General features: G+C 33.4%; 2 protein-coding genes across 4 annotated transcripts in view; one reads left to right on the forward strand and one right to left on the reverse strand.

The window, feature by feature from the left end:
- The window catches only part of P2RY12 (purinergic receptor P2Y12), a 58,942-nt gene extending 45,235 nt beyond the window's left edge, over positions 1-13,707 (forward strand). For all 3 annotated transcript variants that reach the window (XM_051983269.1, XM_051983270.1, XM_051983271.1), the window contains 2 exons: positions 9,076-9,258; positions 12,503-13,707. In XM_051983269.1, the coding sequence (XP_051839229.1) occupies positions 12,517-13,548 (1,032 nt within the window). In that variant the 5' untranslated portion in view covers positions 9,076-9,258; positions 12,503-12,516 and the 3' untranslated portion in view covers positions 13,549-13,707. The remainder of the gene's footprint in view (positions 1-9,075; positions 9,259-12,502) is intronic.
- The window catches only part of MED12L (mediator complex subunit 12L), a 372,681-nt gene that overhangs the window by 92,623 nt on the left and 262,950 nt on the right, over positions 1-17,108 (reverse strand). The window contains exon 16 of the mRNA XM_051983280.1: positions 1,206-1,353. Within this exon, the coding sequence (XP_051839240.1) occupies positions 1,206-1,353 (148 nt within the window). The remainder of the gene's footprint in view (positions 1-1,205; positions 1,354-17,108) is intronic.

Genomic DNA, 17,108 nt, shown 5'->3' on the forward strand with positions numbered 1-17,108 from the left:
CTGTGGATCTCTCAGGGCACTGGAACCATTCAAAAAAACATGGAGCTAAGGAATTCTTGCTCTAAAATACAACATTGTCAAAAATCACCCTGGTAATTGAAAGATTAAAAAGTATAACTAAAGCAGGTAATTACTGTTATTTAAAAACAGAGAAACCACCACAAAATCTTCACTATTCTGAATTATGCAAGGAAAGAAATATTTGTCAGAGGTTCCAGTGGTACCTGGAAATGCATGTGTACAAACCATATGTATGTGAATGTATGTATGTGTGTGTGTGTATATGTGTATATATATTACATACTTATGTAAATACATATATACACACACATATGCTTATACATGTGTATATATACTACACAAGGAAAGAAATATTTGTCAGAGGTTCCAGTAAAGACCAAGGATTCCATTAGCACCTGAAAATGTGCAATACAAATACACATGTATGTATGTATGTATGTATGTATAAATATATCTACAACAGTTACATGTATATATAGATATGTAACCCAACCATATGTATATATACAGATATACACATTATGTACGCATACATACATATACACGTATACATACAACGAACACAAACATATACACACATACACATATATGCAAATGATTTACATAAAAACACATACACTACATTTATATATATACACCAATTTACATGTAAGACTACTTTATTTCAGAAAAATAAAGACAAAAATCTCTGAAAATGGCCCCTTCCCTCAAGGTGGCCTTTCAAGATCCCTGTAGGCCAGGGCAATCTTTAAATGCTAAGGTTAGTGGAATTCAGTGTATAATCTTAGATTTCTTTTTAGGTGTTAATCAATTTTGCCGATTTCCTTTTATCACCTTCCTCTTTTACTTCTTTTTTTTGTTTGTTTTAACTCTGTTACAAAGAATAGTTCTCTAGAAGGGGAAGAGAAGGATACAGGAGAAATCTAGGCAATCTAACAATAAAAGAGTAATAAATATCTATAAAAATTATTTATTAAAAAACCCCACAATAATTCTGGAAAAAGTATCGCTACAATTATAATTTAGAATGTAAGCTCCTTGTGGGCAGGTAGGCTTGCTTGAGCACTTAGCCCAGAGTAAGCACTTAAGAACATGTGCTGTATTTCTCTCCCTTGATAGTAGCTGGGATGAGAATTAGCTCAGGCTGTGTGGAGGACATGTAGCACAGACTAAGGGCATCTTACCCCCACATTCAGGCGTGCTCTTCTTGTTAAGGATTTTCAGGATATCTCTAGTAATTTTCTTCAGCTGATGTCTTGCCTCATCACGCTCTTTCCCAACACCATAGAGCAGAATCGTACGCTGGTTACATTCATGACTTGAAGATTCATCCTGTAAATGAAAGCACATGTTTGGAAATGGTTGTGGATGGGGTGGACTGAAGCCATAACATTTCATGCACTAAAGGCAGAGAATCTCCAGGCTGTCATTATAGAACCAGTGATACTGCATTTTTCTTTCACAATCCTGCTCATTCAAGTCAACCTATATTTTCAACAGCTCTTGCTGGTTTTAAAAAAAAAAGTCAGGGCTACAGTTCTGTGCCCAGGTGTTCTGAACAACCTAATTTCTGATCATGGAAATCACATTTAGGTATACAATATGGCATTTGCTAATAGATACTGCTCAGTATTAATTTCATAAGGTAAATAGTAATTATGAAAACCCATTTTCCTTTGTAGAGCAATACTAATAATATCTTCTTAAACAAATCCACAGCACATTAAAAACGAGCAGTTTGGTCATCTGGGACAAAACCACCACCAAATGCAGGAGAAACAGTAAGAAAAGCACTTCTGCTGCTTTTTAAGGCAAATTTATTTCTGAGGTGCCCTCTGGACACCCAAGAGGTGGAGAGAAAAGAAAACAAGGATCCCTGTTTTGGCCAGGATCATGGAAATTCAAGAAAGGAAGCAGTGGCAAGGGAACTGGTGGGAAGTTCAGCAAGGGTGTAACCCACCTGGGAAAGAATGCTTCCCCCATTTTATTTTTATTCTATTTTTGCTAAATCAGTTATTTCTACATGCTGACTCAAAAATCTCTATTTCAATAAAGCGCCAGAGGCCCCACCCTGTTAAGGCTCAAATCCTTACTGAAAACTATTTTTTTAAAAAATTTAACATAAGGACACTTGTAAGATAAGATACAACATAATGTACTATAAAATGTTTCCGAGTTTATAAAGCTCTTAAACTAGCACAGTCAGCCAACAGTATTAGAAGGAGTCCTGTAGAAGTGAAATTACTTTTTCAGAGTCCTTAGCTACCTAAGTACAGGAACCCAAATTTAAGCTCTGAATTAACTCCAACTTCAGAATTATTTCCACGGGATTATGGCACCTTTCTCTCTAAGGCAAAATAGTATGTGATACGATTGAAACAGCTCCACAATTGATCTCTTTCAGATCATTATTTTGACAACTCAAAGATATTTCCATAGCCACAACCCTCTAAATGATCAATTAGTTAAATTCATATCCCATCTTTCTTTACCAAGAAGAAAACAACCACATTTCCTATCACTCTTTATGATTCTATGATAAATAATTCAAATATGAAGCCAAAACATACAGAGTAATCATTCATTGTATTTTGCCTCCAGAAAACACACAAAAATTTATTTTTAAATGAATTTATGGGAAATATATGCTATTAATTCTCTAATATAAATCTATTTTTTAAAGTTATCTACAAAGAAGCATTTTTTTGTTTTCAAATTTCAGCTTTCAAAGGAACTTTATCTAATTTTTTTCTACTATTTCAAATACATATCTCAATTAATATTTACTAAGATCTAATACAGTATTTGTAACATCTCTCAGAATTTCCTAGCCAACGTAATAGGTAATACTCTGCATAGAAGAGACAAAATGCTGGGATAAAGTCAAATTGCCATAATGTATCTCAATCACTTCCCAGTTGAGGAAGTAGTTATCTTAGCCACAAATGTGAAAAATCCTAACTAGAATGGACGTCTAACTAATGGTAGACTTGAGGGAAAAAAAAGCAGAGAGGAAAGAGAAGGAGGAAGAAGAGAAAGAAAGGAAAAGAGAGACAGACAGAAAATAGAGGGTTACTTTAGAGAACTATGCAAAATCACAAGGGAATTATTGGGGTAAAAAAAAAGTGGGAAAGAAGAAAGCACTTTTCACAATTATAGAAGACCACAGATCCATAAAGGCATAAATGAAGGCAGTTAGGCACAATGAAATGATTATTAGATATTAGATATGTAGTCAGTCTAATTCTGCTTCAGACACATTTTTAAAATGTGTGACCCATCTTTTAAAATGGGTCTATTAAAACTAATATTAGTACCTACATTCTAAATTGTTGTGAGGATCAAATGAGAGTTAAATGTTAGCTATTGTTGTGACATACATATTTGGAAATGGATAATATGTAGCTTTCTTAAACTTACTGTTAATAATTATACTTACTAGATACAAAAATAGGGCTTTTGTGTGTATGTGTGTGATTTCTAAGAGAAAATGAGGGTAATCATAGTGATGAAAAAAATAGAAAAAAGTTCAACTTGAATAATTTATTTTTAAAACAGAAGAGAGCAGAAGTTCAAAATGGGCCAGAAACAAACAGAATCATGGAACTGCAGAATAATGAATACTCCAAAGTGGTCATGTAAATCTGAATTCACCCTGTTCAAAGTTATAATTATGTAGAATATGGTAATGGTTCTAGCTTACTGGAAATATTCTGTTCAAATATGAATGACCACTTCATTATTCACATTAATAACTTGGATAAAATACAGATTCACAGTTTCAAATTCATTTATTCTGATGTTCTTAATTTTATAGAAGAATGCTCTAATAATCTACTAATAATATGTCAAGTTAACAATAAGACAACAAAAGGAAAGTAAAAAAAAAATTTTGACAGAGCAAGATGAAACATTTGTAAAAAGGGAAGAGTCCTAATGGGGAAGAGCTTATTAATAATAACCAAAATAGGGTGGAAGTAGCTGAAAGAATTGGAACAAATCAGTGGAAGCTGTAAAAAGCAAAAACATCCAGAGATGCTTAAAATAGCCACTGCTGATGAATAACTAAAGTGGAGAATCAGCTACTCACAAAATGGCTGAAATGGAGGCCAATGACTGAAGGGAATTTAGGCACTTGTGGGGAACAATGGCAACTTATACTTTGGGAAATATGACGGTTACATATATTGCCCCAATCCCTTCACAAGCATCTTACTAATACATTTTTCTCTCCTACAGGTGCTAAAAATTTCAAAAAAGGTCTTCTCTTCCTACAGTTATTTAAATGCTTGGCTTATGGGGGAACTGATAGTATTTTATAAATACTAGCATTTAACAAAAATACCTTCATTAGTGAGAGAAATGTATCATATGGCTAACTGCTAAGATATAAAATATATCAGGGATGTATAAGCTACAATTTGGAGAAGATTCTGACCTACAAAATTATTAGTTAACTAGAATTAGAGTAGTTAATTAGAAACCTAGAGTAAACTTTACCTTCCACCATGTACTCCCCTCATCACCATATTCATAATATTTTCAGTTTGCTACTTTTGTTTGTTGACATTAAAAACAAACTTAATATTTAGCTTTTTTATTAGTAATGATTGGATAATTCCAACTATTCCTCAAAATACCCACAAAATATAAGAATTAAATAAAAACTATACAAGTTTATTTTTATAACATCTTTTCAATAAGAGGATATTGTGTTTGAAATTATATCTGTTTTTTGATTGTCTTATTTTTTCTGGTTATACATGTATACTAGCTGTTTAAATGCACATTTTTTTATGATCATGTTGGGAAATATCTTTCTAATGGGGAAAAATATTATGGACAATGGGTTAAGATGAGTATCAAGAGATTGTTTAGAGCAACCTTTTTGCCTGCAGACAAGATGCCTCAGAAATACAAGACAGGTTTAATGATCCTATCTAGATTTCTGATTAATAAGATCAGAATCTTTTCATAATCCCTTAGAGGAAAAGGACTGTGCCTTATTTTATTTTTCATATCAAGTGCCTAGAAAGGGCTTTGCATATAGTCAGTAGAGAACCAGAATCTGAATCAAATAGATATATGTTCCCTTCTTAGGGAACTAATTAGTTCCCTATTAGTTCCAAAACTATTAGTTCCCTTATTTTGTAGAAATTAACCAAGCACCAATTGGTAGCTTCAATGAGAAAATCTGTGTTAAATAACTGGTTCCTAAGACAGTACTAAAAATCTATAGTATAATGTATACCATATTATAGATACAAATATATAATATATAGTATTATTTAGTTACTTAAGTAGATAGGGACTTATGACCTAATCAATACATTGTCCACCAAGCACATACACATAAGATATAGACACACATTCATACAGAAATATTTAACTGCGGGATGGAAAGAATGAATTAAGTACTAGTGTCGAAGAAAGGTCATCATGGTAAAGAGGTATGAAAAAATAATCCAAATTGGCCACAGTCACATTCTCCTGGGAAGATTACAGATAGGATTCATTATAATAACTTATATTTATATACAGTGATACGAATTTATTTGAACTTTTTTTGAACTTCAAAATAAGAGGGAATACTGTTATTGTGATTGTTGTTGAATCTTTTCAGTCATATCCAACTTTTAGTGATCCCTTTTGGGGTTTTCTTGGCAAAGATACTGGAGCAATTTGCCATTTCATTTTCCAGCTTAAATAAGGAAATTGAGGCAGACAGAATTAAGTAAATTGCCCAGGGTCATAAAATTAGTTAAATTTCTAGAACTCAGAGCTTCTTGATGTTCTATTGACTGTGTGATCTCACTGCCCACAGGGAAATATTATATATATGATCTTCACTATTTTTCTGAGGAACACACTCAGTTAAGTCAGTTGTCCATGAACTCAGAGTTTCTACGTCAGAGACTTTCATAATTCTCAATTCTCTCTAAGAAGGGCCAGTGACACTCAATCATATAAATGGTTGAAGGCAGACTCAGATTTCTTAACTTAGACCAGCACTCTGACCATTGAGACGATCTGTGATTCTTATGGGAAATACTACATCACTGGAAAATTGGCAGGATTTTAGGTATCAGTCATTAGGGACAGGTCCCTATCTACTTAAGTAACTAAATTCCTAGGCTAGCAGCAATCTCAAATAAGGTGAATTTTCCCTCAAGGACAGAGGAAGAGGCTTATATTTAGTATTCTAGTCAATTTCACTGGACATAGAAGCAAATGAGTTCAATGATCAAACTGAAAATAATTTTTTTTAATGTGGATAAAAAAGATATTCTGTTTATTAGAAAGTGTCAGGTGCCCTAGTGGAAAGACTGTTTCTTTCTTTGGCTTGGTAGTTATTTTCACAAGCAGACTTGAAACTGAAATCCTGTAGCCATGCAGAATTCAGTTCTAACTAGAGATGAGACAGTAATCGAGCTAGAATCCCTTTCTCCTTCCCTCCAAAAATAATGATAATATAGTTCATCATTTTTTTTTCTCATTGAGCATTCTCAAATATGATGGGAATGTTTTGTTTTTGTTTTTAGCAAGAAAACTATTTTTGAGAATCCCATAGGCAGTTACAAGTTATTGATTTATGCCTGTCCAAAAGACTAAATTAACTAAACTCTAGTATAAGATGAACACTTCTTAAACTTTTTTCGCTTGAGAAATTCTTACATGGCTGAGTATATAGGTATATGAAATAGGCATATAAATCAAACATAAATCATAATTTCATGAATCTCTCATTCAGTTACACAACCCCATATGGGTTCATGACCCACAGTTTAAGAAGCTTTGATAGAGATGACACATGCTCTGTCCTATTTGCTGTTGTTTTACTCAATTAATTATTTTCACATATTCAGGTAAGAATTTGGAAAGATTCTCCAACCAAATTTCCAATATAGAAAGTTTGATATATCTTATATGATTGCACATATATAAACTATAGCAAACTGCTTGCCATTTTAGGAAGAGGAAAAGCAAGGAAGAAGAATTGAATATTTGGAACTAAAAAAAAAAAATTTTTTTTTTAAATGAAGGAAACTGGAAAATTGGAAAAAAAAAAGAAAAAAAATGGAAAGAAAAAAATGAAAAAATATAAAAAAATCTAACTGATTACTTTGATAAGGGATTGAATCCTCAACTTCATTTTGGCAAATTGAGCCTGTAGAAATTAAAATGACTTTCTTTTGTGTACTGTCTTTCATCTGGATTAAGCAATTGCTCTTTAAGGTAAACTTATTCTCGACTGATTGGAGAGGAGGGGTTACTAAGACTCAGACTTCCCTAGGGTCATCTAATCAAATATATACTTGGAAATAAAGTTCTATCTGTAAGCAACCATAGGATCTGGGAATCAGAACTAGAAAGTACATAAGGGAGCATTTTCTTTAACCATTTCATTTTACAGGTGTGGAAAATGAGGCTCATAAAGTCAAGAGTTCTAGATCACACGGGAAACAGAGCCAGGAACTGAGAACTGGTCCTTCTGATTCTAAATCCAGGAAATTATGCTTGCTGTGTACAGAGTTTATGTGTCAGCCCCAATACAGGTCCACATTGTGGAGAATTTTGCAGATGATGGATGGAGCATAGGTAGCACCAACAGCATCTTTTCCAAAAATAGCCAATTCAGAACCAACAATACAAATCGCATTTAGTGACATTATTGGTGGGAAAGAGCAAAGAGACAACTGTTTGCAGAGTGTTTTTTGTATGCCTGTATATTTGTGCAAAATGTATTCCTCTGGAGAATAACCACAAAACTGAGTCATTATGTAACTAAAGATACTGACTTAATATGGTCTGAATTCTTTCTTATCTCATGTGACTCCAAAAGGCATAAGAATAAATAGCATTTGCCTAATATTAACAGAATATCCTAAGAGTAAGACATCCAACATACACACAGACACAAATTTTAAAAGAATCCATTTCTAATACAAAGCCACCATTGCTTAGCTCCAACTTTTTTGGGAGGGAGGAGTTTGCTGCAATTCTTTTCTGCCTTCAGCACTGGGAAATAACTTTCTCAAATTAGACTTTATGATGTTAAGAAATTCGTTTTAATTGAAATGGTTTTCTTCAAATTATCTCATCTTTCCTTTAAAAAATATTGAAGTAAATATTTAATTCCTATTAATCCACTAATAAGCACTTAATAAATAATAATTCCAAAATGATAGGGCTTACTGCTTGTAAGACTTTGGATAAGTCACATATTCTCTGGGTCTGTTTCTTCATCTATAAAATAAGTGGTTTGAATCAGAATGCCTCTGAGATCTTTTCTGGCTCTAGATTTAAGGTTCTATAAACAAATCAAACTATCCTTACTCCAACGTGGACTCCTTGTCTCACTTCACCAAATTATGCTACTTATAAACAAAAGAAATAACTACATGCTGTGTTCATGGTTAAATTCTATTCCAGAAAACTAGAGAAAGGCTCTTTATATAATAAGCTCAGTAATGATAGAAAAGGCTTTCTTTCCTAATGTGATTGGACCGTCTGATATGCTATAATGTGGGGAAACTGTTCCGCCTATAAAGGAGTTCATGCAACACTGCTTCGGGGTAATGACATTAGCCGCCAGGCCCCAAACTAAAGGTAAAAGACATCCCTCAAAAGCACTCATAATGCTGAGTTAATATCATTATGTGCCATAAGGTAATGCATCACACAGTGTTTGAACACAATTTCATCACTTTCAGTTAAATAATCATCTCAAAGAGTCAAAGCCACAAACTAAAAGAAATGGGCTTTATTTATTTTCAAACTGAAAAAAAAATACCATCAGAAGAGTTTAAACACAAGAAGAACCAACCAGACAAAGTGTCTCTGTAAAAGGCTTGCAGAATTCAAATGGCTTTTTCAATGATGACCTCTCACCTCCCTCCCTCCCCATTCACCCGCCAATCCCCTCCTTTCCCCAGGAAATAAAAGCAGAAGTGGGACAAACAGTCCAGTGGACGGTCAAAGCCTTAATGTGGCTTGTGCACAATTGGTTTTAAAGGTAATCTTGGGCTCTAAGAATTCATCTCCTTTTCTTAGAACACGCAAAATCAGACTGATGAAGCCATCTGTATCCTGAACAAGCTTTGTCATCTTAAAAAAAAAAAAAAAAAAAAAAGGAAGAAGAAAAAATAAAAAGCAAAAGAGCAGATGCTTCTCTTCCAAGCAGGATTAATATCCAGTGACTGAATAAACTGAGATCCTTCAGAACTCTCTTCCACAGTGAGTAACTACTTAGAAGTATATTGCAATATACACATTGTCAAAATAAAATTTGCTTTAGAATAGCATATGACATGCTTTAGAACTCTTTTCCAGAAGGAGTTACTTTCTATTTAGAAATAAAATATGCTTTAGAATAGCTTTCATAATATAAAATAAAACCTATATAAAGATATAATATGTATTCAAGTGTATCTAATGACTACATTATATAGAAAGCTTTAGAATAGCTTTCATGATATAAAACACATATGAAGATATAATATGTATTCAAGTGTATCTATGATATTATATATATTCAAGTGTATCTATATGCTATTTTATAGCACACTTGATAGTGATATAATATACATATACAAAGAAGTGATTTTAATAGATAATACAAGTTTGTAGGGTATTTCTTCCGTGGTATTAGAGGAAGCCTTCAAGAATTTTTTGGCAAATAGAATGAAGGCTGATTTTAACATTAGAAAAATGGCTGAGATTGAAGCATCAAAATATTAAAGTGGTTTAATAACAATATTTTTAATGCATTTTTAAAATTTTGGAATCATTCTAAGTAAGATGAATTGTTTAAACCTCTGCTATCGGGGTTGCATACAAATGTGAATAACATCCTGGATACAGAGCCAGTTATACTTGCTCTACCTATGTTTATCTTTTTCAATAAGGAATTGATTGCTATATTCCCAAAGTCTGAGTACAATTCTTGACCTATAGTAGATGTAACTGGATTTATTTTATAAATCTAAACTAAGCTTAAGGTGACATAAGAATGATTTGTTATTAATATGATAAGAATGATCTATTATTAATACTAAAAAAGTGACAATTCTCTCTATTTCAAAATGTCAAGTTCATGTGGTGGACAAAGATAAAATCCACCATCATAACCATTAGGAACCACTCTCAATATAGAACTTCCCAATATGTCACTACCTGATAAATAGATGGGTGCTTTGAGGGTATCAGCACCAGGCCTAGTGGATAGAGGGCTGACCTCCACACCACTGGCACAAGTTTTGCCATACCAGCTGACTGACTCTGATGCTCTTAGTGTTCTAGACAGACAGATTTCAAAAGGTGGTTCGAGGACTTATAGGGGGCATCTGAAGGGGTCCACGAGGTTGAATGTCATTTTTACAATAATATAAAGATGTTATGTGCTTACTAAAATACTCCCACCTTTTCCAACTATGTAATTGTATGAAGCAGGATTATTTTTGTGTTTTCTTCAACCACAACAACATCTTGCAACAAATTGAATGCAGAAGTAGATTTCAGAATCAAGTTATCTTCTCTTAAGATCTACAAGAATCTACGCACTATTTTTTTTTTGTTTGTTTTGCTTTGGACAGCAATTTTAAAAAAATGAAAATGTGCTATTTAGATTAAGTTATATAGTATGTTTATTATTACTCTCGTTATATTTAAGAGAACCAAAAATATTTTTAAAATTAGTAGTCAATCTCTAATGCAATAAATTCAGATATAAACCATACATACAAAAGCTCTTTAGGATCCTCCCTGATGTTTAAAACTGGAAAGGGAACTGAGAACAAGAAGGTTTGAGGAGTGCTGTTCAAGATAATTAAGTTGTAGAAGATGCTGAACTACACTGCTGGATGTAGTTTCCTCTCCAGGTAGTTCCCTATGCCAATAAAATTATAGACTTAAACCCCAATGGTTTAAAGCTTATAAGATTTCTTCAGTATGTAGAATGCAGCTCCTCTTCATGATAAGAGTCTTTTGGAAATCGTGGTCTAAAAATTTCTTTCCTTTTGAAAACACTGGTGAAGAGTTTCTCACCTTGGATATATGTTGGTGTTCACTGACATACTGACTGTGACCCAGTCTCATGCTAGAGATTATATTCAATACCATTGCTTTTGAAGATTTAGTGATCACTTCAATCTATAATAAGTGTGAGAACAATACCTGATAGAGGAAATTTATCAATAAACAAAGGTGAGCTTGATTTGTTTTTTATGCAAAAGAAGAATTTCATTTGTATGTCAATTCTAGGGTACTGGATTACACATCCAAATGATTCTTTTCAAAATTTTTTCCCCCTAAAGCTCTCTACAATAGACATATTGAAGGGGAAAAAAATGGAGGGGGGGGAAGCATATCAGACAGTCAGGTTGACCTGGCTTCAAATCCTTTGACACATATTAGTTGTGAGAAGCTGGGGCACTTAACCTCATGGTGTCCCAGGTAAGTATTTAGAACTACAAATCATTGAGCAGTTGGGAATCTGGGTGATTTCTCAACAGAAACTTCTTAGAGAAATGAAATCACAGGTCTTGAGAACATAATCCAGAAAACTGTATTTGGAAAGCACTTTGCTCCAAAATACAAAAGTATTGTACAAACATGGAAAATTTTCTAGAATATAGTTTCCAAAACAAGCATGTTACATTCCCCTTCATTATCTCATCATTTACCTGTTTTTGAATTAAAAATGTGATCAATGGTATTGAAGAAAATGTACCTCCAAAAACTCTCAGAATTCAAGGAAAAAAGATTAAGATGATCCTGGTTCAAATAACTTTTCTCTATAGTAAAGTTTCTTAAAACCTCCCTATGGGAGTTCACTTAACTTACTGTGGGGGTCATGAAATTATGTTCATTATCAATAAATATTTGACTTGTAAATCTGTTTTAAATACCAAAATACCTGGGATCAGGTATCTTGGGATCAAGATTTCTTGGGATTACAAGTGGGAAAAGTTTAAGAAACCCTTTTCTAAAATAGGGACTTTGCACCTGCAATCATCATTACAAAGAAAACAAAAGGTAATCTCTACCAACCCTACCTAAAAGTCTTTCTCTCAAACTATTACCTTGTATAACAAAATCAAGAACTCATTCACCGCAAACTTACCTTTATCATTTTTGTCAATAATGGGGAGTGACAATGAAAAGATAGGAAGATAGTCCAATTCCAAATAGAGGCAATTTTAAAGCTAAAATATTTCTAGAATTATAAGCAAAATCACATTCATGAAATTTGCCATATCATTTACATAAAAATAATTTACATCAGTATATTTATGTTATATATTGAATATAATACACTATAATAATGTAACCTAATTTATTATGTACAAATATGCAAATATCTATAATATAATTATATTATATATTACACATAATTATACATTATATAATAATATAATAATTATTACAGTAATAATTATAATATAAGAATACCTAAAATAGTAATAATTTTTTCCCAAAGGTACGAAGGGGGAAATGAGTGATCTCTACAACTTTACCAATGGAACTGGAAATAATAGTCTCTGTACCAGAGATTACAAAATCACCCAAGTTCTTTTTCCTCTGCTCTACACGGTCTTGTTTGTTGTTGGAATCATCATGAACAGTCTAGCAATGGGAATTTTCTTCCAAATCCCCAGCAAATCCAACTTCATCATCTTCCTCAAGAACACCGTCATATCCGACCTGCTCATGATACTGACTTTTCCTTTCAAAATCCTCAGCGACGCAAAGCTGGGAGCAGGGCCACTGAGGGCATTTGTGTGCCAAGTCACCTCTGTCATATTCTACTTCACGATGTATATCAGCATTTCTTTCCTTGGTCTGATCACCATCGACCGTTACCAGAAAACTACCCGGCCATTTAAAACATCCAACCTCAGCAACCTACTTGGCGCTAAGATTCTGTCCGCTGTGATTTGGATATTCATGTTCCTCCTGTCCTTGCCAAACATGATCTTAACCAACAAGAAACCAGTGCACTTGAATGTGAAGAAATGTGCTTTTCTGAAGTCAGAGTTTGGCCTGGTATGGCATGAAATTGTCAACTACATCTGCCAAGTCATTTTCTGGATCAATTTGCTTATCATAATTGTATGCTACACACTGATCACAAAAGAGCTCTATCGATCCTATGTAAGGACAAGGGGGGTAGGGAAAGCACCTAAAAAAAAGGTAAATGTCAAAGTGTTTATTGTCATCGCTGTATTTTTTATTTGTTTTGTGCCCTTTCATTTTGCCAGAATTCCCTACACCCTCAGCCAAACAAGAGATGTTTTTGACTGTACTGCTGAGAATACCTTATTTTATGTAAAAGAGAGCACACTGTGGCTGACTTCCTTAAATGCATGCTTAGATCCATTCATATATTTTTACCTCTGCAAATCCTTTAGAAATTCCTTGATGGGCATGCTGAAACACAGAAATGCTCCTACGATGTTCTCACCCCAGGAAATCAGAAACAAAGGGCAAAATGATAGCAGCCCATCAGAAGAGATCCCGTTATAGAATAAAGAGGCATTGAAAAAACATTCCCATTACTCTTTGTTGAAGAAAGCACTATATAAATAAAAGTATTACAGCTTACTGAGAAGTGAGTTGATGGACAAACTTACTGAAACAAAGAAGTTTTTGGAAAAAGCCAATAAAATATTTTATTAAGCTTCAGCCATGACCTCTTTCAGTATTCTATGCTATTGTTAATATGTAGGAAAGTTACCTAATGAAAAGGTATTTAACATACTACCATATAACAGAGTCATAGAGCATAAGAAACAGTTTTTCCAAGATTATATAGAGAATTAACTAGAGTATCTGCTATCTGCTAAGATTTTTTATCGATAAGGTTCCTTTATTAACAGAAAAAGAATGTTCCACCTTTGAAACAATAATTATTACTTAACAAAACTTATATATGCAAAGGTATTAATTCCTAACTTAATAATTGACCTAAATGTTTAAATACTTTTGTTGTTGTAAATGGGCAACAAAGGTCATAGTACACATCCTGTTATTGAACTATGAACATCATTAACCTGACTGGTGTAGCAAAATAAAAATGAATTTTATTTTATCTTTACAAATCAACATTAAGTAAACATCTAAATTTCTAAAGAATGTGTCCTTCACTTAATGGGAGCACAGAAAAGGAAAGCAGGTGTTTCAAGTACATTGACATTCAGTCATTAAAACAATTCAGGAAAGTACAAAGTACTCTGAAATTGAAAATGTTTAGCTTATAATTCTGACTATATTTATGGGATAAAATACTGTTAATGATGCTTAGGGAAATTGACTCATTTCCAGGAAATGTTCGATTTAGTGGATATTTTTCTATCTAACGTGGCTATGTGGCTATGCTGAAGCACCAAGCCACCATAAAGAATGTTAACTGTTAAATGATAATTGTCATCATTAGCTCCTTATTTACATACTATTATGCAAAGTAACTCACAGGTAGAGCAGGCTTAACTGCAAATGATAAAATAGTAGTTAAAATTATACATGAATCTGTTCTACAATTTTTTCTAATTTCAAAAACATTTCATTTAAATACATATGGGTACACTAAAGTGCTCCTCTCCAAGAGCACTTTCATCAAGGCATGGAGATGATGAAGAAGAATCAAATAATAATCCAATGGGGACACAACCTCTGGCAGGTTTTACAAGAAGATGGAAGGGATCTTCTAAGAGCCTGTTGTCTCTGCTGCAAAAACCAACTCAGCTAAGCTCAAAGAAGGTCAAAAATTGTGATATGATTTTTTTCTTTTTCTTTCTTTCTTTCTCTCTCTCGCTTTTTTTTTTTAGAATAATAACTAAGGAAGAGATGTAGAAAGTCTCGTAGGTAGACACTGCCGAGGTAGAGGGGATGCCCATACCGCTGAAACCTCAGATCTTTGAATGTGTCTCTACATTTATCTTACTAGTTGTTTCACCACAATATATAATCCTTAAAGACTATTCAAAAATATAAATATGAATAGGTAACAATTCATGTAACTTTTGAAAATATTTTCAAAAAATTTGACTCAATAAACATTTGTTTATTAAGTACTAAATATGGGAAAACCAAATCAAATTACAAGACTAATACAACAATGGGTTATCTTTCTTGTTTTAAGTTGCTCAAGTGCCAATATGGTACCTTTTATACTTTCCAAATGCTCATGAGATTTCAATTCTGAAATCTAAATTAGGATTTCATATGGCTAATAATCTGGGAGGGAAAGGGCCTGATAAAACATCAGTCCACCCAAATAATCATATGTCATAGTAAATTAAAATGTACAAACCATACCATGAAAAAGTCATTTTGAATGACTTTTCTTATGAAAGAAAAAAAAGCTTTGATTAAAAGTAAAACAATACCGATGTATGGCATTTTCTAGACACATAACTATTAAGTGGGGGAAGGATCAAGTAAAAAATCTAGGTGATGTCAGAATAAAAGATATTAAGAAAAATACAAGTTTAATTAAAAATCATCAAAGGGAAATTCAAAGGATTATCTTTTATTTCTTGTAAAAACTGAAAAATATTTTATTTATAAGCCAGGTATGTAACATGACTGATTTACATTAAACTATTAATCACTTCTCACTGGTATCTTTTTCTTTGAAAACAATAATATTTATCAGTGACAACTCTCAAGAGTTCCAAAGATAAAAAACGCATGGCTGATGATGAATTAAGTCAAATTCTCAAATAAGACAATAAGCAAGAAGAATTGGGCATCCTATTTTCCAAACATATATGAAAGTTGTTTTTTTTTTTTTTCCTTTTAGGCTCATAATAGATAGTATAATGAGCCCATATATTTAAAGATATTTATACTTTATACTTTAAATCCATAGGAAAATCTGACTCAATAGAAGTCAGAAATATTCTGGAACTTCCCAAGGTGAAAACTTCACTAGGTAAAATGGAGGGACTGGTGCCTACTCGGAAGCCTATTCTGGTGCCAGCAACAGATCTGACAGTGGTTTGTTTAACTGATAGCTGTGTCAAATTCAAATAGAAACAGATCCCTGTGGGCCACACATTGATTTTGAAAACCACAAATAAACATGATCTCTGCTGTATTATTTATTTACTCTGTTAAACATTTCCCAATTACAGTTTAATCTGATTGGCAAGCACTCTAGGATTTTGTGGGCCATGTGATATGGGTTTGTGATTTTGACACCTCTGGTTAGCAGTTTCATTTTGAATATCTAAATAAAGATTTTTGTTTATTCCTTTTAAGAAGTAATCCTGGTCTCACCCTAAGAAAATGGGGCAAACAACTCCAATCACATCTTCAGTTATTTTTGCGGGCCTTGAATTAGACAGAAGAAATTTTATCTTGGGGTGCACAGATTCTCTACAATTCCCCCCATACCAAAACACTGGCGTTCATGGACAGATTTCAAGGGGGTGTGTGAATTTGGCTGAGGAAAAGAACAAAAACAAAAACTGGCTTACTTGCTTTGCGAGGGAATAGTAAGCTCTTTTCTTTGGTTAATTCCCTACTACTGTTGAAGCCCACATCCTCAGTCAGCCAGGCTCAGAATGTCTTTCTACTTCTCCATTTCACCAGCCTCCACAGTGAATCAAAGATTTTTGTATCCATTCATTATCTCAATTCACTCATCACCTTCCTGCAGATGCTCTGCTCCCACCTAGATCCCTGTAACTGCTTTACAATTGGCCTACATGCTTCCAATCTCAGCTCTCTCCAATCCATCCCCTACAGAGCTGTCAAAATAATTCCTAAAGACACTTGTCAGATGATGTCTATTCTCAAACATTTAAGGGATACTTACTGGCTCAAGGGTATTTCTTAGCAAGGTCTTTGTCCTTGATTAACTTTTCGGCCCTATTTCATTCATGACATCTATGTTCTGGTCCATCTGGACTCCATGATCTTGATCCTCCACTTGCATATACAAGTATTCCATCGATTATTGCCTTTTGTTTAAACATATTCCCTTCCTCCCCTTAAACTCTTAGAAGCCTTGTAATTCAGCTTTCAAAGCTCACATCAGTTTCTGTCTCTTACAAGAAGTCTTTCCTTGTTAATCCAGT

Source organism: Antechinus flavipes, chromosome 3, assembly GCF_016432865.1.
Source record: "Antechinus flavipes isolate AdamAnt ecotype Samford, QLD, Australia chromosome 3, AdamAnt_v2, whole genome shotgun sequence".
NCBI classification, from domain to species: domain Eukaryota; kingdom Metazoa; phylum Chordata; class Mammalia; order Dasyuromorphia; family Dasyuridae; genus Antechinus; species Antechinus flavipes.